The 23,766-nt window shown below is 37.9% G+C and overlaps 1 protein-coding gene across 4 annotated transcripts in view; it reads right to left on the bottom strand.

Moving 5' to 3' along the window:
- The window catches only part of APP (amyloid beta precursor protein), a 310,266-nt gene that overhangs the window by 131,185 nt on the left and 155,315 nt on the right, over positions 1 to 23,766 (bottom strand). For all 4 annotated transcript variants that reach the window (XM_049785762.1, XM_049785763.1, XM_049785765.1 and 1 more), the window contains exon 6: positions 12,751 to 12,953. In XM_049785762.1, the coding sequence (XP_049641719.1) occupies positions 12,751 to 12,953 (203 nt within the window). The remainder of the gene's footprint in view (positions 1 to 12,750; positions 12,954 to 23,766) is intronic.

Genomic DNA, 23,766 nt, shown 5'->3' with positions numbered 1-23,766 from the left:
GCTGAAAGGATTCAGAAATAAACAGAAATAGGAGAGCAAGTTCCCTCCACTTTTTTTGTTGTTGTTGTTTGGTTTTGGGGCCACACCTGGTGTGCTCAGATGTTATTCCTAGCTCTTTGCTCAGAAATCGCTACTGACAGGCACAAGGGACCATATGGAATACCAGGATTCGAACCACCTGGATTGGCCACCATCGGTCCTGGGTAGGCTGCTTGCAAGGCAAATTCTTTACTGCTATGCTATCTCTCCAGCCTCTTTCCCTACACTTTTTACTGCCCCCATGGCAAATGTGCAAATGTAATTTTAAAAATAAAACCTTGACAATGTCCCTAAATAAATACTATGAGACTAAATTACACTTCTTATATATCTTTACAAAAATCTCATTAAATGAACATTTACAACTTTGCTTTAGATTACATTTTATTTCTTTTACATGTTCTTAAATTTAAAAAAAAGTTACTTTCTGACTATTGACAATGAACAAAGCATTATAGTCAGTAGCTGACATTAATATAAGCCAATATTGTTTTATATTTTATACTTTTTGTTTCTGATTGAAGTTACACTGGAAGTGCTCAGAGGCTCCTCATAGTTCTGCACTCAGAGATCACTGTACTGCTCAGAGGACCACATGGGATATCAACAATCAAAACTGTTGAGTTGGCTATATGCAATGTAAGTGTCATACCCATTGTACTATCTAACCTGTCCCCAAGATAAGCTAACACTGTAAAGGCAATTTGCTATTCATAGATTTAAATCTTGCTTAAAAGTCGCAGAATTATAACTGGTAGGTTGCCACTAGAAGGGCCCTGTCCCTTCCCAGACTTGAGTTCACCTGGTATTAAGAGAGGTAGCATGGAGGTAAGACATTTGCCTTGCATGCAGAAGGACGGTAGTTCAAATCCCGACATCTCATATGGTCCCCCGAGCCTGCCAGGAGCAATTTCTGAGCGTAGAGCCAGGAGTCACCCCTGAGCACTGCTGGGTGTGAGCCAACCCCCCCCCCCAAAAAAAAAGAATTTTGGTGCTCAGTGGTCCATGAGTAGCTCATGTTTATTTTCAGCCAATTGTGAGTTCAACATACTGATATATATTGATACTACATTGATATAAAAGTATGTGACCCCTGTGGTGCTAGGGATACCAGGGTCACCAGGCAGTGTTTGGGGATGCTTGGTGGAGCATATGGTACTAGGGATCTAATCCAGTTTAGTTTCATGCAATACATGCTCCAGCTCCATGCCTTGAGAAAGTATTTCTGATGATCACAATTAGAGGTGATGATGGAACTGGCCCCCACAAGATTTCAGGTATGCTGCTAACAACAAAAAACGTAGTCCCTCCAAAACCAAAGAATTATATCGCTGAAAACATTAATAATTAATATCAAGCACAAGAAACGCTGCCATGGCCCACCCACGTACCATGACTCATACTGAACTTGCGTGAGACTGTCCTCTCATGAAATGCAGGTTACGCACAGGACAGCATCGCCAATATCTTAGAAATCTGGGTAACAAATCTGAAGCAATTCCAGAAGATGAAAGAATCAGAAGTGGCCAGCAAAGCTATTTGCTTCCTCATGAAATACCAGGAAGATAGAGCTACAGGCAGGCCACCTAAAAGTTCTGCTTCTATTCTGTAGCACTCTCCTCTGTCTCAAAATTTTTCCTAACAAGAACAGAGATAAACTAAGAGAAAGCATGATAGTGTAATAGACCAATAGCCTTAAAATTATACAGATTTTTATCTGTTCTGCTGCTCTCAACTTCTCTGACTCTTTTAAGCATCTGCTAAGTTTTAGAACTTGGACTGTTAGCTTAAATATGGAAGATTTTTTTTTTTAATTGGGGTTAAGAGGGCATTTTGGGCCACATCCAGAGGTGCTCAGGAGTGTTCCTGGCTCTGTGCTCAAGGGTCACCTCTGGCAGTGCTTGGGGAACCTTATGTGGTATTCAAGATTAAACTAGGATCACTGCCATGCAAGGCAAGTACTTTATCCCCAAATGATCTTTTCAGCCTCATGAAGCGCGTTTTTTTTTTTTGACAGCATTTTAATCTGAGACCCACTCAGTCTTATTTCCAACTGAGTTCTCACTCTTCTATTGGCAAAATCATAAAAAGTCACACATGTTCAGAGAGGTGGCTTGAAACAGATGATCAATTTTCAGAAGGGCAAAATGGTTCTTGATGACTGAAGAGCAAAGGTGTTTGGGCTTTAATTCACCATCTTAAAAATCCCAGGAAGTATTTATCTAATAGGGAACTAGAGATTTCCACTAAAACTCACAACTGTGCTACCTACCCAAGGAATCTAAGCTAGTATTTCCTAGGACACATGTACTAGCTAAGAAGTTGTGCTTATAACAAGGCATACATGTTCTTTCATTTGCTCTATTTCTGCAATTAGGATTTCATTTTTCTTAATTGTAAACTGCATTATTATATAGTATAATTGTTGCTCAAGGCACATATCAGCATATATGTATTTATATAGGCAATAATTTGGAACAAAACTGTTTTAAACATTTTTTTAAATAAAGTTTTTTAAATAAAGTTCAGAAATTGAACTCAAAAAAATTTAAAGTTTTTCAATAAAATTATACATGGTTGTATTTGGGGGGCCAGAGTGATAGCACAGTGGTCAGAGTGTTTGCCTTACATGTGGCCTATCTGGGTTCAATTCCCGAGCCTGCCAGGAGTAATTTCTGAGCATAGAATTAGAAGTAACCAATTTCTGCTGGATGTGGTCCCAAAATCAAACAAAACCAAACCACTTATACATAGTTGTATTAAAATAAGGGATGTGATTTTAATGCCTTTAGATGACTTATTTCCATTTAATGAAAAAATCTTTGGCATAAAATGTAGAAAGGAAAGGGGAAAAGTAAGTACTACTGGCCATGTAATAACAATTGCAAGTCCCCAAATATTTACTACTGAAAATTAAATGCAATACAAAACCACTTAATTCCACACTTATTGCAAATTGTATCTCATAAATATGCAATTAAAACATTTATGTACATATAAAGCAATAGTACAGGAACTATTGTAAATTTTCTTTCTTTTTTTCCTTGGTTTTTGGGTCATACCCAGCAGTGCTCAGGGGTTACTCCTGGTTCTATGCTCAGAAATTGCTCCTGGCAGGCTCAGGGGACCATATGGGATGCCAGGATTCGAACCAAAGACCTTCTGCATTAAAGGTAAATGCCTTACCTCCATGCTATCTCTCTGGCCCCTCAGGAACTATTGTAAGCCACAATTTACATTTACTGAGATAAAAATGGGAAAAAATCTCTAATGCTAAAATTTATACTCTACAACAAAATATATGTGTATTCTTTTTGTTTGAGGGGGTCAGAATTGGCTGTGTTTAGGGCCTACTCCAGGTTCTGTATTCAGGGGTCACTCAGGGAAGGGCTCAGAAGACTCTATGTGGCACCAGGGACAGAATCAGATTCAGTAACATGTGAGCCAAACATCTAACTTGTACTATCTCTCTGGTCTTCAATACAAGATATTTTAAGGCTTGCTCTGTCAAGTCCATGTTTTTCCTTGATCATTTCTCTCTCTGCTTTTTCCCATTCTGAAGAAGCCTGTACTCTCTTGAACACATATTTCCTCTCTTTCCCAATCATGTCTAAATAAATTTTGTTTAATAAAAATGTATCTTGTCACTAATATCTATGTATATGGAGACATATATTTATGTTGTTGTTTATTTGTGGGTAACACCCAGCAATGTTCAGGACTTGACTGCTAGCCAGCAGTAATTACTCCTGGCAGTGCTCAGACGACCACATGGGATACCAGGGAACGAATCTAGGCCAGCCATGTGTAAGACACAGGCTCTACCTGCTGTACTCTGGCCCTTATGTATATAGGGCCATGATTACTCTTATTTTGGGTGGGTACACCCATTAATGCTCAGGGGTTACTCCTGGCTATATGCTCAGAAATCGCTCCTGGCTTGGGGGAATCATATGGGATGCTGGAGGAATGAACCGTAGTCCGTCCCAGGCTAGCACTTGCAAGGCAGACACCTTACCTCTAGAGCCACCACTCCGGCCCCTTATAGACATATTTTTTAAAATGCATACATAATAAACACACAATTTCCTGATCCTGACATCCCCTTCTAAGTACATTAACTAAGAGAGATTTCCAGACTGGGATGAAATTATGTGGAAGGAAGCTTGTTTCACTTTACCTCCATCAAGCACCTCAACATCAATAGGTAATCATGCTATGTAGTACAAAATAATAGACTATATTCAGTGCTAAAATACATGCTCTTAAAGTCATTGGAAAGATGCTACAATTTGTTCTTTCCAAAAATGAGTGCATTAGAGGACAACTTCCCTTATAGACAGGTAATACAACAGTGAGAATTAGGTGGAGTTTTGTTCCCTCCAGCCTTTATTATCAATGAAGCCTCTGGGATTTGCGACAGTTTTTGGACATTTCTTTGGTTTGGTGCACCATTATCCAGTGAAATCCTAGTATTCATTCCTTAGAAAGAATTCACATGCTAATGTACTAGTAACAACTTAGTGGTAACTACTGAGTTGAAGCTGGGCACCCCCCAAAACCTCCCCGTGCTGCCAAAGTTTCTTTGCAGTTAGGTCACAGAAACTCATCTCTTCCTTTATATGATCTCCCCTATTAATTTCATGGTGTTGCTCAGGGCCAGCACCTAGGAGTATCTGGCTGGTATGTGTGGAATGCTCGGCAATAAATCAAATAGTGTTTCCTCCAGATTAAAGCCTACAACCGGGCCCAGATAATAACTGAACTCTATCAATATAGTCACACGGCCCAAAGCAAGCAATATTTAGATAAAATTGTTTCTACTTTCATCACCATATGTGATGGCTAAGAGGCATTTGTTTCAGTGTCTTCTCTGTTCACTTCATAGATAAACCTAAGAGGTAAAATACTTGCAAGAAAAGAAACTGTCTTGAAATGCCTTGGCAGTTAACATAATTTTTCCTTTCCAGATTGATCTAAAATTTAAGTGTGATTTTTTTTTTTTTGGCTTGCTTTTGGGCCACATCTGGCTGTGCTCAGGGCTGACACCTGGCTGTGCCCTGGCAGACTTGGGAGTCCATCTGGGGTGCCAGGGATTGAATCCAAGTTGGCTCTGTGTAAGGATGCTACCCTTTGTACTATATCTCTGGACCCTAACTGTGAGTATTGTAATCTATGATATAGATCTCCTCGTCCAATTTTAATCCAGAAACCAATTTTAAGCTGTTTTATTAATATAGTCTGTAGTTAACAGCTCTGCTATACCAAAAGACATGAATGTATCACATTTATGCTTTATATAATTAAAAGATAATTTTTTACATTACACTTGCCATTCCTAACAGCTCTCTAGAAGATCTGAGTGACATTTATTGCCATGACAAATACACTACCATAGATTAATTTAGTATTTATTGTCTACTAGGAACTGTACTAAGTATTTTCCAGGGATTATTTCATATGCTCCTCAGAAAATTTACTAAAATTAGACAAGTATTTTAAAATCCTATTTGATAGAGAGCAGCAATAAGGCTTCAACTGGTTATGAGATTACATTGCTAGCATCTTCCAGAGGCAGGATTCAACTCTGACTAGCTGGTATTTATGAACCACAGAATGCTGCCAAATATTATGGGAAATATTTAACACAGGCCATCTAGTAATTCAAATAATAAATATGCAATGTCCTATTGACACCTACACTGCACATGTAAAAGTCCAGACTTCCCAAGGTCACTTCACTGGTGCAAGGCCATGAAATGATGAAAAAAAAATCATCTCAGAAGCACTAAAAAGAGATCTCCTTATTTTGATTAAAATCAATTTTTTAATTAAAAAGATGGCAGACCATATTTGGTTCATGGCTGCAGTTTGCTGTCCCCAAATTATTTCATTATTTAAATAGCACAAAACACTCAATGTGAACTAGTATGATAAATTTTTATTTCAGGGACTAGAGACAACTTTTATTTTTGGTGGGGTCACATCCAGCATTGTTCAGGACTTACTCCTGGCTCTGCACTCAGGATTATGCTTGGGGGACCATATGGAATGCTGGGAATGAAACCCAGTTGGGTGCCTACAAGGCAAACACCAGATCCACTGTGCTATTGCTCCAGCCCACAATACCAATTTTTTTCAGTTACTATCAATAATTTAATAGGTTGAGCCAGATAAAAGGATAATATGGCTTATAAAAGTATAATATTTAAAAAAACTCTATACATTACACTCTAATATATGCACATTGGACTAAGATTGATGGGGTTTATTCTAATATTACATTTAATCTAGTCCTATGATTACATGGGGTAAAAACACTTGATTACAGAAAGTACTTTAGGTGATTCTTTCTTTTTTTTTTGTATTTTATTAAACACCTTGATTACAAACATAAATGTGGTTGGGTTTTAGTCATGTAAAGAACACCCCCATCACCACTGCAACATTCCTAACACCAGTGTCCTGAATCTCCCTCCTCCCCACCATACCCCTGCCTGTACTCTAGACAGGCTTTCTATTTCTCTCATACATTCTCATGTTAGGATAGTTCACAATGTAGTTATTTCTCTAACTAAATTCATCACTCTTTGTGGTGAGCTTCATGAGGTGAGCTGTAACTTCCAGCCCTCCTCTCTTTTGTCTCTGAAAATTATTATTGCAAGAATGTCTTTCATTTTTCTTAAAACTCTTAGATAAGTGAGATCATTCTGCATCTTTCTCTGTCAGACTTATTTCACTCAGCATAATAGATCCCATGTACATCCATGTATAGGAAAATTTCATGACTTCATCTCTTCTGACAGCTATATAATATTCCATTGTGCATATGTACCACAGTTTCTTTAGCCATTCATCTGTTGAAGGGTATTTTGGTTGTTTCCAGAGTCTTGCTATGGTAAAAAGTGCTGCACTGAATATATGTGTGAGGAAGGGACTTTTTTTTATCGTATTTTTGTGTTCCTAGGGTATATTCCTAGGAGTGGGCAATACCAATTTTTTAATAGAATTTCTCTAGGCCTTACTCTTCTCTTTAAAAAGGGGAATAAGCTATCACATAGCAAAGCTGTAAAGATAGAAAATTGGGATTACTGTTCTAAAAGTTAAGGGCACCAGTGATCCAAAAAATAAGAATTCCAGTCTCATTTGCCATAACCCAGTGAGCACCATCTGTCCAATATATGTCTCATGATAGCACCATACCTGAAAACTAGCAGCATGGAGAACCTATGCACTGAACAATGAACTGAAGGAAAAATTCAAGAGTTATCTTGGATGGGCAAAACTAGCCTGCTAAGTGAAATTAAACATTGGATTCCTTACTGCAATGCCCATGCTTAGTCTGAATCTAGAAGGCAGAAATCAGTCAGAATTACTCTGACATCTTGGATTTTATGAAGTTTAAGTAATCCTTCTGAAAACATCGAAGTTAAGGAAAACTATCATCTAGTCTTTTTTGTTTTTTTTTTGAGGGCTGACTCCTGGTTCTGCACTCAGAAATCATTTCTGGCAAGCTGGGAGAACGATAAGTGATGCCAGGGATAGAATCCAGTTCAGCCATGTACAAGGCAAATGCCCTACCCTCTGTATTCTTAATAAAGCCTCTATTTCTCCCCTCCTTTTTTTTTTAAAGTCTTACTTTGACTATTATTGGCTTGTTCTTCCAGATCAATATCAAAGTTTTTCTTAACTACCACAGCCATTAAGTCCTCAAGTCAAATGGATGGTGCAAGGGAGCTTTCACTTTCAAATAATTCCTTTCTCTTGGCAGCAATTAATTTAAGTAGAAGTGATACCTTTCCCTTTTGTATCATCAATTCTAACACAAAAAGGCTGAATATTTTCTAACTAGAGTAAAATGTACCATATTCCCTTCTCTTTGCCCATTCCTTTAAAAATTTAATGGGTTACAAAATTGAGGTTTTTTTTTTTTTTTGAATGAATCACATTAAGGATTCGTATTAACAGCAATATGTTGGTAATGAAGAAACAATTTTCTTATTAAGTATGGTTGTAAATGCCATTTTCTCCAGGGCCCTGAAACATTAACACTGAAAATTAGATTGTAAGCCTCTCTTCAATAATTCTTTTCTTTGCAAGTCATTTCTAATTTATATTTTTAGGACAGGCGTCGACTACTTATAATTAGAGTTTTACAAAGTTAGCAATCAACTCTAGTAATACTATTTCTCTGAGTCAGGAAAAATAATCATAACTCCCTTTTATAGCGATAACTGAAGGAAAAGGGCTTGATGTAGTTTACTGATTCTTTTAGTTTTTTAAAACTTCTACTTTATCCTCTTTGACATGAACACAGTGTACCATGCTTCTCTTAAGATTTCATTCCCAAAGAGACTTCCTCACTGACAGCATTTGTCCATCTCAGAAGCTGGAAATAAGGTAGAGAGACTACAATGCAATGCTATTATATTTCTATGATGTATAATACCTCTAAAAAACGGAAATATTTACTTTTAGAATGACATTTTGTTTCACTAAATATCATTAACTCATTATCTTTCACAGGTAGTTTCTCTTTTTATGATCTTAGTCTGAATTTATTTTTTCAAATCTCTTTCAACTGTCCTTATCTTTCTATCAAAAATATTAGTCCCTACAGATTTTCTTAAGGTAAACTTCAGCAAAAATGGAAAGAAGGGCTGGGATGATAGTATAGTGAGAAGGGCAAACGCCATGTACTTGGTCAACTCAGATTTAATCCAGGTATCCAAAACAGATCCCTAAGTACGTTTAGGCATGACCCCTGAGCACAGAGTCAGGTATAAGCACTGAGCACTACCACTGGGAGTTGCCCCCTAACTGCCAACAACAAAATACTGAAATTAAAAAACTGAATTTATTTGGAATATAACAAGATCATAATATTTCAGAAGGTTTCACTTTGGCCTTGAATATGAGCATACATTTTTAGTGGCTAAATTCATGACTACCAAGAATATCATGTCCATTCCTGCACAGCATCCCCTTAAGAACACTTAACATCAAAATAAAGTCTCTTCATTGTTTATATCTGAGAAAATCTGCAGCACATAGAAGGTTCTGAGTTGGTCATTTTTTTGGGGTGTGTGTGTGGAGGTTGAACCCACATGGTGATGCTCAGTGGTTACTCCTGCTCTGCACTCAGGAGTTACTCCTTGTGGTATTCAGCAGACTATATAGGTTGCCAAGGATCAAATCTGGACCAGCTACATGCAAGGCAAGTCACTGCCTACTGTACTATAACTCTAGTCTAGCCCATGAGTTGTCCACGCATAACCGCGATACTTCACAGTGTAAATAAGTCTTCACACTTCAGTTCTGATATAAGTTCTCATACTATCTTATGTTTGGTAACTGTTCTAGTTTATGAGCAACTACTCTTGACTAAAAGCATGGGGACATGTGTTCACACAACACAACACTGCTTCATCCATTCTTTACATACACTAATCTACAGTATAACAAAATCCACCAACAGACCAACAATCTGCCCCTTCGGTTCTACTTCATATACCCTCTCCACAAAAATTTCTTCGATCAATTTCTTGCTCTTTTTGTTTCTGGGTCAGTACTTTCTACTGCACACAATACTTTCTATTTCTTAACTTGTATTTAATGTATTTAACACCCATGCTGGCCAACTTTCCTGTGCATGTCTTTTTAAAAAAAATCATATGACTCACAAGTCTCTCAGAAAATGGCTTATCCCAAACAGGAGATCCAACAAGTATGGCTGAATAAATAGGTATTTAGGTATTATGCAAATAAGTATCTCAACGGAGATGACAAGAACTTTGGTCCCTTTGCAGAATAGTAACTGCCATAATTTGCAGTCACAAATCTTTTAGGCTTCAAGAAGAAAAGCCTGAAAAAAAATCATCTGCCATTTCGTGTTAAGAAAATAGAAGCTAACAATTTCATTTGGCCAGATCTGTGAATAAGAAGTGACTCTAATAGTCCGTTTGAAAAATACTCTGGGCAAGAATTCTCAGTAGCTTGAACACAAAGAGCACTTATTTAAATGTGTGTCTACTTACCATTATGTATGTGCTAAACTGAATAAGAAAGTGTCTTTAAGTAGAACAAGACAGTTAATCAACTTACATCTAAGCACTTATTTTAAAAAAGAATATTCAATCCTGTCATTATAACTCTCAGTGTTTTACCCAGAATAATTCCAGTTATAAAGTCAAAAATGAAAGAAATGCAGGACCTTCACAACACTATGTTGAGTGAAAGAAGGCAGATACAAAAATCTTGTATGATTCCTCTTTGCATTTGTTTTCTTTGGGGACCATAGCCTGAGAAACTCAGGGCCTACTCCTAGAGTAGCCTGGATACCACAGAATGCCAGAGATCTTCCTGCATAAAAAATCATGTGCTGCATACACACAACCCATTGTGTTATCTCTGCAGCCTCTGACTCCACTTACATAAAATGTACAGAATAAAGATGAAGTGTGGATAGGTGTGGAGGATATTACTGGGGTGACAAACATGGTAAGTTTATTAAATCCAAGGAATTAGACACTAAAAAAAAAGACTGTGTGTAAGGTGGATGGGATGGGGCCACACCTGGTAAAGCTCAGGACTTACTCCTAGCACTGTGCTAAGGGTTTACTCATGGCCATGCTGAGAGATCACAGGCAAAATTGGATGTTAAATCAAGGCTGGCTGCATGCAAAATAATTCCTTAAGTTCCTGTATTATTTCTCTGGCCCAAAAATGCTTTTTTTTTTTTTTTTGGCTTTTGGGTCACATCGGCAGTGCTCAGGGGTTACTCTTGGCTCTATGCTCAGAAATCGCTCCTGGCAGGCTCAGTGGACCATATCGAATGCCAGGATTCAAATCACTGTCCTGCATTCAAGGCAAATGCCCTACCTTCATGCTATCTCTCCAGCCCCCCAAAATGCACTTTGTTAAAAATAGTGGCCACACCTAGCGGAGGTCTGGGTTTTGCAACTATTTCTAATATTTCTAATGACATTCAAGTCCATGTGTTCTGTGCTTGGGCCAGTGAAATAGTGTTCTTTGAGTGAAAGAGAAGAGTCCACCAGGTCTTCACCATTTGGTATTGGGCATGTGCTGCCAGTGATGGACACAGCCTCTTATAAAATAGGCATGTACTCCCCCACTTCTGCTATCTCCCTGGCTTCCAAGTAACTATTATGACATGTAAATTACACCTCAATAGAATAGTAAAAAATGCCAGTAAGTGAAGAAGATAATACTGTGATGACTGGGAATTCGCTTATAGTGGAGAAAGAATCCAGTTTGAAATTTCAAGCACCACAAAAGAAGCTATAAAAATTTTATCTTAGAAAATAGTGAGTGAATAAATGAAAATACTGTATCATCTGTGGATTTGCAATTCTTTAATACTTATAAATCTGCATAGAGTCAATCTAATCCCAGCACCATCTTTTACCATATATCGTTCTTAAAAAAAAAAAATCTTGGTCTGGGACAAAAGAGGTAGGCAAAATGCTTGGACTGAACACAACATCAGAAGTGATTTCTAAGCCAGAGTCTGGAAATAAAATCTCAAAATCTCAACTCAACAAGTGACTGTTTGCTACAATACCATTTGGATAATTAATCTAAACTGAAAGGTCTCTACCTCATGAAAATAAAAAAAACAGTAAGTCTTTTAATTATGTAGCTCACCGCATTCTCAAGAGAACTTCAAATCAACAAAAAAAAAATCACTGAGATATTAAAGTTCTATCTCCCCTTCCAATAAAGCAATATATAAAAAGTATATATATATATAAAGCAATCCAAATTACCCTTGTTTCATAGCAAAATTAAATATAGTTGCTAAATCTTCCATAATGAAATCTAATTGCAACTACTCAGTTACGATTTATAGAAAACTTTCCTAAGGCAGGCACTCTGAAATACTAAATAAAATGCAACTGTTGCTTTCAAGAAGCTAACAGTTTGTTTTTGTTTACCAAAGTGGGTGATACTGTCCACTCTTGGCTGCGGAGTGGGTATTGGAATTATCCAGGAAGGTGGAGTTGTCTTAGGTTCAATGGAGTAGAGGGCAAGAGAGGTATTTCCTGTTAGTACAACTTAAAGGAGATTTCCTGGGGAGAGGAGACACTGAATGAATACTTTTTAATGAAAAGGGCCACAAACTGGGTAAGTCCTGGGAGATGGTGAATAAGACAACAGACACGGGTCTGGAGAGATAGCACAGCGGTGTTTGCCTTGCAAGCAGCCAATCCAGGACCAAAGGTGGTTGGTTCAAATCCCGGTGTCCCATATGGTCCCCAGTGCCTGCCAGGAGCTATTTCTGAGCAGACATCTAGGAGTAACCCCTGAGCACCGTCGGGTGTGGCCCAAAAACCAAAAACCAAAAAAAAAAAAAAAAGGACAACAGACACTAGAGAAGAATCAAGACCCTCGTCCTGGAGACACCCAGGATTACATCTACTCTGGTCTTTGTCCAGTGAGATGCCTTCCTAGGTCAAGCTTTGTAAAATATGACTCAGAATGAACTGTCTATTTAAGGTTTTTCTTCCTTGTAATGAATCATAGGATTGTTTATTAAATTCCCCAAAGTTTAATAAGCATAAGAAGGCTTGTGCTTCTGAATTTCAATTTTTGAATGGAAAAAACAATGGTGGTCAGATTGAGAGAAATTTGAAATTGGGTTTGCTGCCTTTCATTTAAAATATATTAAAAAAACAGTTAAGAGATTACCTCGGACCACCTCTTCCACAGACTCTGTGGTGGTGGTGGTGGTGGTGGCAATACTGGTGGTTCTTTCTGTAGCCTCTTCGTAGGGTTCCTCAGCCTCTTCCTCCACCTCATCACCATCTTCATCATCCTCATCATCTTCAGCTTCCTCTTCCTCAACATCAGCCACTTCCTCTTCCTCTGTGACTTCCACTACTTTGTCTTCACTAGAACAGAAAACAGAAATAACAATAAGAGTCATTTAAACCAATTCAAAGGCAGAAAAAATATGGCAAGATTTTTGGCTAGTCAGAAGGCAACTATGACCTGCAAGGGACACAAACACATACACACGCGCGCGCGCACACACGCGCGCGCGCGCGCACACACACACACACACACACACACACACACACACACACACACACATGCACTGCTTTGTCTTCGCTAGAACAGTAAACAAAAATAACAATGTCATTTAAATCAATTCAAAGACAGAAAAAAAATTCAACCAGATGTATGATATGTTCGACATCCTTAGTTTATATCTTTGAAAAAGAAGAATGTCTACATGTCCAATTCTATGACATCATAGAAAATGCAAAATGATAAAGATTTTGTTTAAGTGGCTGCCAGGATGAGAGATGAATAGACAGTCACGAAGGACATTCAGAATAATGCACAGGGCTGGAGCGTCAGCACAAAGGGTAGAGAGTTTGTCTTGCATGCTGCTGACCTACATTCAATCCCCAGAACCCTGAGCTCCACAGGAGTGATTCCCTAGACAGCTGTGTATGCCCCCCCCCAAAATACATAAAATAAAATTCATCCCCCACTATCCTACTCCATTTATAAAACAGTGCAAAAATTCTATATAATATAAACAATATTATAAACACTACACTGTAAATACACTACATTATACATTTGTCAAACCCCAAGGAACCTTACAAAAGTAAATAAAGTGAATATAGTCAAGTGTATTCTATAACATTTAATAATACTTTGCTAATATTAGAACAAATGAATGATTCTAATAGAAAATGCTAATATTGGGGGAAACAGAGCAGTTGCACAGAAAGAACTGGGAGGGAACTCTACTTCCTGCTCAAAAATTTTTGATAAGGCTAAAACTAGTCTAAATATAAAGTTTGCTTTAAAGGGGATTGGGAAAGAAGATACTAAAAATGAGTTTATTGTCTTGCAGAGATTGTTATAAAGTATTGGAAAATACTATACACACCTAGGTAGCAAATAACCTGGATGTAGCAGGGGTCTCAAACTCACAGCCCATGGGCTGCAAACGGCCCTCTGTACAACATTTTGTGGCCCTGCCCTAGAGAAATCTTTTTTTGTTTTGTTGTGTTTTATTTGTTTGGGTCACACCCCCCAATGTTCAAGGCTTACTACTGACTTTGCACTCAAGGATCACCCTGACTTTGCCTCCTTCGGCCAGCAGGTAAATCGAGTTTGAGACATTGTATGGGGAGCAATTGGTTCAAACACTGCTATTGAAGAGTCACACACTGATGCTGAGTGACCATTGGCTTTATTAAAACAAAATGTAACACAGAGTAAACATGGTAGGCTAGAAGCAAATAGAGAAAAATACATGCATTGAAGCAACTGAAATATTTAGTGGTCAGAGTGATATTCCAATGTTGTTGTTGTTGTTGTTTTTACTAATTGTAGAACTCTTAAAAAGAATAAACAGATTTATTTTATTTTATTTATTTTTTATTTATTTAATTTTATTTTTGTTTTGTGTTTGGGCCACTTGGAAGGTGCATGAAAACAGATCATCAGCATCCCTCTGAACCCAGAGTTGCTTTTGAATTAGTGGTCTAAGATGGAGTCTGGGGTACTGCATTTCTAACAAGTTTCCAGGTGATTTTGCTATTGGTTTTCTGTGTGCTAACAATGCCAAGAACCAAAGCACAGATTCAACACTGAAAACATGAGGTCTAAGCTGCAAACATCAAACTTTGTAATGTGCCTGCCAAGATGGCAGGTGGAGTTGGAGTTGGGTTATGATGTTGAAATATTATATACCTAAAACTCATGATGAATAAAATAATACCAAGATACGCAAAATGTACAATGTGGGTAGAAATAAAGTAGAAATGAAAACCCAATAATTGATAGAATTAATTAGGAAGAGGATCCATTTATGGCAGTAAATATCTGTATACAGAGCCCAAAGTGGGGGATCAATCAACAAACTTGGCTGGCAAACGAAGGGCATAAATGAAACCAAGTTGGAAAGCTCTAGACAGACATTTCTGTAGTAATTGTGCACCTGGAATGCAGATGTGGCTGAAAGTATCTGAAAGACGATCAAGAAAGACAGGAAGGTGAGTGTAATACAGTCTATCACACGATTCTGGCTGGAGAGGAGAAATAAATGTTTCTCCTTGGATCGAATCATAAAATCATTAGAAGAAAAAGATGTAGAGGCAGACAGAACATAGAGGGGAATCGGACCGACAAGCAGAAGTGGATGTTTGCAGAAGTGATAGAATAATGACAGGCGGAGAATCTTTAATATCCAGATGCCTGGTGCCTTTTATGATGGCATTGAGCTGGACATTATAAAGCAACTTTGACTTCAGACAGGTTATGAGGACAGCAGAATTCTGTGGACTGAGGACAGAGACAGCAAAGGCAAAAAACTTTCACAACAACTGAGTGTTCTGCCCTAACAGAAACAAGTTAATTACGCTGAGAAAAAGAAAATATGTAAATGTATAAAGAGGTTAATAAAGGCTTAAGGAGCTCCCTGATAAAATCTGTATTGAAGGGACATTTTAGAAAAATTCTAGACGGGGCCGGGCGGTGGCGCTGGAGGTAAGGTGCCTGCCTTGCCTGCGCTAGCCTAGGACGGACAGCGGTTCGATCCCCCGGCGCCCCATATGGTCCCCCAAGAAGCCAGGAGCAACCTCTGAGCGCATAGCCAGGAGTAACCCCTGAGCGTCACAGGGTGTGGCCTAAAAACCAAAAAAAAAAAAAAAAAGAAAAATTCTAGACAAAGATATGTGACTTCAACTGGAAAAATTTTTTTGTTTTTGGTTTCTGGGCCACATCTGGCAACATTCAGGGGTTACTTCTGGCTCGGCCACTCAGAAATCACTCCTGGCAGGCTCAAGGAACCATTTGGGATGCTGGGAATCGAACCCAGGTATTTTCCAGGTCAGCCAGGTGCAAGGCCCTACCATTGTGCTATCTCTCTTGCCCTTCCAACTGAAATTTCAATTCAGTATCATGAAATGATAAAATAAATACAGCCAAAGATGTTGCTACAAATAGAAAAGAAAATATAGAAAAAACTACTGACTGGCATAGCTTTACTGATGACCTAATCTGTGTATTAATGATGTGTTAATAAATAGAAAACTCTTATCAAAAAATCCAATAAATAAAATCACATATTGATAATTTACCTAAAACTGATCTCATCTTTGTGGACATACATGGAATAAACTACTGATTTATTAATCATGTGCCCAAAATCTATCACATTTGCAAAAGAACCCAAAGGTTTACAATTGCTCCACAGTTTACCCTGTGTCCCATCTCTTCATTTTTTTCTAGCATTTTAAGGTTGTCTTTGGTCAATTTATTGGGTTGAGTTCCCTTTTGTATTCCATCCAGTCATAGGCACTAAGGCTATCTAGTTCTCCACTTGAGAAAATTCGGAAAAGGGTGAATAATCCAATCAAGCCAGTCTTCTCTTTAGAAGGAGGGAGATGAGGGCATTGGTGGTGGGAATGTTGCACTGGTGATGAGGGGTGTTCTTTTTATGACAGAAACCCAACTACAAACATGTTTGTAGTCATGGTGATTAAATAAAGATCTTATTTTTAAAAAATACAGCAAAAACATAGATGAAATGTGTGAGCGGTCTTGAAACATAAATGGAGTGACAGGGTTTATGATCATCTCCTAGGGCTCAGGAGTACAGTGCATGTAGGTGTGATGGTAAAAATATAAATCTACATCTCCCTTCCCATTCCCACATAGCCTGCTTCAATCTTCTTTTTAGTGATTTAAATATTATACTAAAAAGTCCAAATAGAAAGCATAATCATGATAAAGAGAGCTATGTTTAAAGTGATCTGCATTCTGGTCCATGGTTAGCTATGAAAAGGAATAAACTATTTGCTCATCATCCATTGCTGCATTTGCTTGAGCAATTTCCTGGCAGAAGACCATGGAAGAGAGAGACATAACAGCACAGCTGGCTTGAGGAATTAAATTACGTGGCTTTCTCAGGCCCAGTTCTTATTACTATAGCTTTGATTTCTGGAATTAAATTCAGATGTCTATAAATTCAATTACCTAGCTGAACACTGTTAAGACAGTAGTACATACTTATGCTTTAATGAAGATGGATCTTCATCAAACATGCCAACTTCCCATCAGAGTTTACCAGGAGACATGGATAGGGGAAAAATTATTCTAACTCCTCTTTAAATGCCCGGTAACTTCTGAGACATGACTAAGATGAGCTGTTTTTCGACAGCTGATCACAGTACAAGAAATACAACAGAGACGAGTTATATACAGTTTCAGTGTATGTAAAACACAAAGCTTAATTTACTGCTAAATAAGCAAACAATCATTTCACAATAAATTAACCTATTAGTAATATGGTAGAATATTTGTAACACATCTACCTGCTTTAGTACCTTTCAAATATATATATATATATATATATATATATATATATATATATATATGAATTTTTATTGGTTTTAAATCCCAATAGGAGAGACACCTGTAAAGAACGACCGAGCTATACCACTCTTAGGAATATACCCTAGGAACACAAAAATACAATACAAAAATCCCTTCCTTACACCTATATTCATTGCAGCACGATTTACCATAGCAAGACTCTGGAAACAGCCAAGATACCCTTCAACAGATGAATGGCTAAAGAAACTGTGGTACATATATACAATGGAATATTATGCAGCTGTCAGGAGAGATGAAGTCATGAAATTTTCCTATACATGGATGTACATGGAATCTATTATGCTGAGTGAAATAAGTCAGAGAGAGAGAGAAAGACGCAAAATTGTCTCACTCATCTATGGGTTTTAAGAAAAATGAAAGACATTCTTGCAATAACAACTTTCAGACACAAAAGGAAAAGAGCTGGAAGTAACAGCTCACCTCATGAAGCTCAGCACAAACAGGGATGAGTTTAGTTAGAGAAATAACTACGTTTTGAACTATCCTAATAATGAGAATATATGAGGGAAATAGAAAGCCTGTCTAGAATACAGGTGGGGGTTGGGTGGGGAGGAGGAAGATTTGGGACATTGGTGATGGGAATGTTGCACTGGTGATGGGTGGTGTTCTTTACATGATTGAAACCCAAACACAATCATGTATGTAATAAAGTTGTTTAAATAAAAACAAGAAACTCCAAAATAATTTGAATTAAATAGAAATGAAAGAAGAGCATAAGCTCATGGGATGCAAGTATTCTAGAATTAAAAGGCACAATTAGAAAAAAAAAAAAAAAAAGAATGAGGGACCTATCTGAAAATGCTGATCATCACAGGAGGACCTGAATTTAATATGGTCAGAGGGTCAAAGAGACATTGCGATGAAGAAATAAATCACTGACAATGAAATTTAATGGATCAGCAACTAAGGCTTCACTTTAGGGAAGGATATCTTAAAAGGTGACTTTGCTTGTATTTCCATATGAAGGTGGATCCTGGTAGAATTTCACCTTGGGGCTGGTGAAAGATTTCAACTCACATGCTGGTTTTAGTTTCTTTTTGTTGAGGACATACCAAACAATTAGCCATTTGTATTCTCTAAGAAGAGCTGTTTTTATTCTTCCTGGCCTCTGTTAAGACTAACGTTTCTCCCCCCTCCTTTTGCCTTTTGTAGGGTTAAGGCAAGGGAATGGCAGTGAGAAAGCTCTGACTCTATGGTTACATGAATCAGACTATCACAAGACCCGAATGCTTACAGGGTGGAGAACAAAACCTCTGTCACTTCCATGGCAGGGCCAGTCACAACAGGAAGATGCTCAGACTAGTCTCTGTAGATCTAGAAAGGGAGGGAAAAAGGGTTCTTACAGAGTTGAGACCTCAGAGGAAATGAAGTCAAGTCTTTCAAAGGTGAACAGATAGCTCCTTTCTCTCATTGGTCTTTTCAAAGAGCTGCTTACGTTTTTAACCTAGGAGGTGCAGTGGCTGGCTAAGAGCTGTCTCAGAGGACAAATGTATCTGAAATTACTGCTGCTGATTTAGGAAAATCAAACACTGCCAGAAAAATGGGGGGAAAAGAAATATAAAAGAAGGGAAGCTTATTCTCTGGGGTTCAGGGCAACTAAAAAAGAAAAAAGTCTTTCTTTTTCCTGCCTAAAGAACTCACTGTTAGAAGTCAAACGCCTGTAATGTTGCATATTTGATACTATTTATAATTACTAGAAAATCAAATCTCTTCTGCACTGAAGAGAACTGAGAGGAACTGTTCCACCTTGGCAGGGTCATGGCTGGGCAAGAACAATGTTTTTAGTCTTAGCTACTGTCTATCCACCCCACTGAGCACCTGTGTGATTTCTGTGTTTTTCTTCTACAGTGCAGTAAAAAGGTCTAATCAAAAGATCCTGCTGGTAAACTATTTTGCTCACCTATTAAACAACATTCATAGATTGTTCTGGAATAAGAGTTTTTTTTTTTTATTACCTCACTGGATTTCCTGTCATTTGCAAGTCAAAACATTACTTGCAGGTAGTTCACAAAGCTTACAAACAGATCCCAGGGATCCAGGTTAAGGATTTTCATTTTAGGATGATAGGCCTGAAATTAAGATATGAAAACTCATGACTCAGGATTTAAGGTGAGCTGCAGGTTACAAGCCTCATTCTGAAATTGGGATTCCATATTTTTAAGGACTATCAACTCTGGGCAAGAGAATCTAACATATTGTGGTCTGTGTTCCAGTTCTATTAATTGCTTTACAAAGTCACAGAGTAAAGTGATTCTGGTGAGCTAGAAGCACTTGAGATTGTAGGATGAAATGCTGGCACTAGAATAAGGGAGGAAGAGCCACCTATAACACAATCTGAAGAAATCTGCAAGGAAGTTGAACTATAACAGGCTTTCACATGTGTCCTAAGTTGTCACAGTGTGTTGTTATACTAGCTTATAGAGAAAAGGCATATAGATATTTTCCTTGAGTCAATGTACAGATAAATATTTGAGATGAAAGAGACATGAACCAATAATGAGAAAAATAAGACATGCATTAAGTTACTCAGCCACTGAACCCATTATGTTCATTTCTATGGGACAGGAGGCTTAATCAGTGAATGAGTGAATGTTCACAGCTTTTATCAAGGGCAGGTGCTATTCCAGACACTGGGACAGATAAAAGAATGACAAAGACTCAGATTTCTTAGAACTTATATTTTGGTGATAGAAGCACAATAAGAAAACAAGAATTAAAAGTGATTTGAATTCAATATAAAAAAAGGAGGGTACTGTAAGCATACATGAGCAAGCATGGAGTAGGGCTGTTTTATAAACACACACACACACACACACACAAATCAAGTTACATGGCAGAAATATTCTTACAGAGCCTCTTGTTATCTAGTCATTTAAGGAATATTTGCTGACCTCTGCAGGAGAGGGTGGACTATGGGGGTGAAGTTATGGGAAGAGTATCAAAAAGGGCCACGTACAAAGATGAAACAAGAGAGGTACAATGAAAGTAAGAGACATCTACAAAGTCCATGTTCTAAAATTCTCGAGCAGAAACAACAGTGATCCCAACCTCTTTCACTGGGAGATGGAATGAAAGATCCAAGAAGGCTTCAAAGAGATGCTGTGAAACATAAGAATTCTGAAGAGAGGGTGTATGGATGGGAATGCTTTCCCTGTGGCCAAAAACAAGCTCCTTAGCCTCTGACTCCTTATCCCATTCTGTGACATGGACTACTTAGAAAAAATGCCTTCATTTATAGGGCTATCTTGAGGAATAAAGGGCTTCCTATTCTAATACACATATTGCAGTCCCTGACCCACATGAAGTAAGACAAACTGCTTGAAATAAGAATTGACAGAGAAGATTTCAAAAAGTAAAGTGAAGCCAGATAGATGGTACAGGGGTAAAGGTAAAGATACAAGTGGATCTTGGTTGGACCCCTAGTTGGACCACAGATTGGTTGGCTGCTCAAACACCACAGCCAACAATCAGTCCTGAGCACAGAGACAGGAACACTTCAAGGTGTCTAACTCTCCTCTTTTTTTTTTTTTTTTTTTGGTTTTTGGGCCACACCCTGTGACGCTCAGGGGTTACTCCTGGCTATGCGCTCAGAAGTTGCTCCTGGCTTCTTGGGGGACCATATGGGACGCCGGGGGATCGAACCGCGGTCCGTGCGCAGGCAAGGCAGGCACCTTAGCTCCAGCGCCACCGCCCGGCCCCCTAACTCTCCTCTTAACCCTCAAAAAAAAAAAAAAGTGAGATGAATTGTGTCATGACTCCGTTCTACTGATGGAATGAAAGAATAAATGAAAGCAATTACTTAAACCTCCAAAACTCTTACAATTGACGCATTCTGTGGTAATTACAAATAGAAGTTGAACGTTCATCTTTATTATAAAATTTAAGTCATATGTTAGGCATTACTAGACAAGACCTTAAAAGAACATAAACTATGAACCCTTTAAAAACAAAACTCCGATGTGACAAATTTCATTTTCATAATTCATTGAAATTATACATGACATGTGGTATCTATAGAAGACTACAGAAGCCAATATTAAATTCACATGCTTACTGGCTGTAGAGATTCTTGCCCATTCCAAGGAATATAAAAGTGTATACACTTAAAGAAATGTAGACAGAAAAAATTTAAAAATGATCGTAAAAACTTTAACTTGGTATGAAACCCTAAGTTGATTTCTACTGCTGTTTATAGTGGTTTTCAAATTATGCCATCCTGAATTTAATGAATGTCTAAAACATAAAACCAAAACTTAAAATGGAGAAGAGAAGCATTCAAGCAAGGCTTTTTATAAAATATCAACACCTAGAACTTTTGAAAACCAATTTCTTTCCTCTCTGTTATCTCAGTATATGTTCAGAATAAGAAAATATTCCAGGGGCTAGAACAATAGCACAGCAGGTAGGGCCTTTGCCTTGTACACAGTTGACCAGAGTTGACCTCTGCCATTTCCTATGGTCCCGTGAACCTGCCAGGAGTAATTTTTGAGCAGAGCCAGGAGTAACCCCTGAGTGCCACTGGGCATCAATCAAAAAAACCCAACCTATATATATGTGTATATATATGTATATGTGTGTGTATATATGTGTGTGTGTGTGTGTGTGTGTGTGTGTGTGTGTGTATTCCAGCTATAGAGAACCACATCTAATGTCCTAGGGATGTAAAAAAAAAGTCAAATGGACAGTTTGATGCTAGAGTAGAACATATAAAGGGTCATTTTGAGTCCTTAGTTTTAGGGTAATTACCCTAACTTACCTCATCTTAAAGAATCTGCAGAAAAAAACAAGCAGAGAAGGGTATTTCTCAGCTACAGGGAAAATCTGACTAGAGATTGGTATGTGATGATAACTGAAAAATTACCGTTAATTTTGTAGATGAGACAGTGATATTTGGACACTTGAGAAAAATTATTTTAGATTCAGAGATATAAAACTGTAGTATGAAATATATTTGATGTCTGAATTTTAAATTATTAAAAATTTATGTTAAGAGGAGGTGTGAATGATAATCTGTTAAGACCCGGGAAATATTAAATTTGGAATATAATTAAGAGTAAAAGTTAAAATTGCTTTTTTTAAAATACTATCTTGGAGGCAAGAATCACCATCTATATTCAACAGCAGGTTCTTTTCCTGACAGCTTTATGAGCCAATTAGGATGAAGGAGAAGCACCTAAGGTGATAAAAAAAAAGTTTCAGAGCAATTTCAAAACTCTAGTACATGAAACAGAAATTATAGTTAATCAGCTACTATGCTAGAAAACTTGGAGCAAATTCCTCATGTTCAGACTGGGGTACTGCTAAGTTCAGGTGTTTTTTTTATTTTTTGGGTCAAGCATTAGAAATGCTCTTAAATAAATATTTGAATCTGAGCAAGGTTCCAGGGTCTGTTCCAGACATCCAGTAAAAACAAACAATAAACAAAAAACAACAACAATACAAATCCCAGAAATTTCCACATTCTCTTGGTCCCTGAGCCTGCCATGAGCTATTTCTTAGCACAGAGCCAGGAGTAACCCCTGAGCACCACCTGATGTGCCCCCCATCCCCGCCCCACAAAAGAAGTAGCAAGAGAAGATGCCCTTAAAAGGAGTCAGATCAGCAAGACATGTATGACTGACATCTGTAGCCATTATGTATATCCAATTAAGGACAACTAGGAAACCCTGTTGGTCCATGTATACCCCTTGAGGTCATACCCCTTTACTCTAGTCTCAAAGAGGAAGAGATCTGTACTCTCCCAATGGGGATACAAGTTTCCATTCACCCCTAAGTCACAAGACTCCCTTGCCTAACTTTGTCCAAAGGGCTAGAAATATAGCAGTCACATATTATCTGTGGGTGATCTATTCCACGGACCTTATCTTTAGCCCTTTACTGTCCCCAGCAGAAACCAATGGTACCAAAACCTGTTTTATGTTTCTTATGTCTGTTTGTAATTCAAGTGCTGGCTACTGAACCAGGCCTTACAATGGTGCCAGACATGTGCTTTGCCACTGAGCTATACCCTAGCCTTGTCTGTTTATGACCATATACATGTTTCTAAGATAAAAATACCTACAATGATGGTAAAGTGACATGGCGAAAACAATCATGTTGTTTCATCCATATTGCTAATACTGAGATGGGGCAAGGATAGTAAGCAGAATATAGTCCATGGATAAATTCTGGAGTTATGTTTTCAAAGCTTAAGAATCTACCCATAGTATATTGGTGAATCAGAGCATCACTGAAAAGTTTTTAAGCTGAAAGTAGCAAGATTAATTGTATTTCAGTAAGTAT

Source organism: Suncus etruscus, chromosome 13 (genome assembly GCF_024139225.1).
Source record: "Suncus etruscus isolate mSunEtr1 chromosome 13, mSunEtr1.pri.cur, whole genome shotgun sequence".
Lineage (NCBI taxonomy): Eukaryota > Metazoa > Chordata > Mammalia > Eulipotyphla > Soricidae > Suncus > Suncus etruscus.
This window is presented reverse-complemented; position numbering and strand designations above follow the sequence as displayed.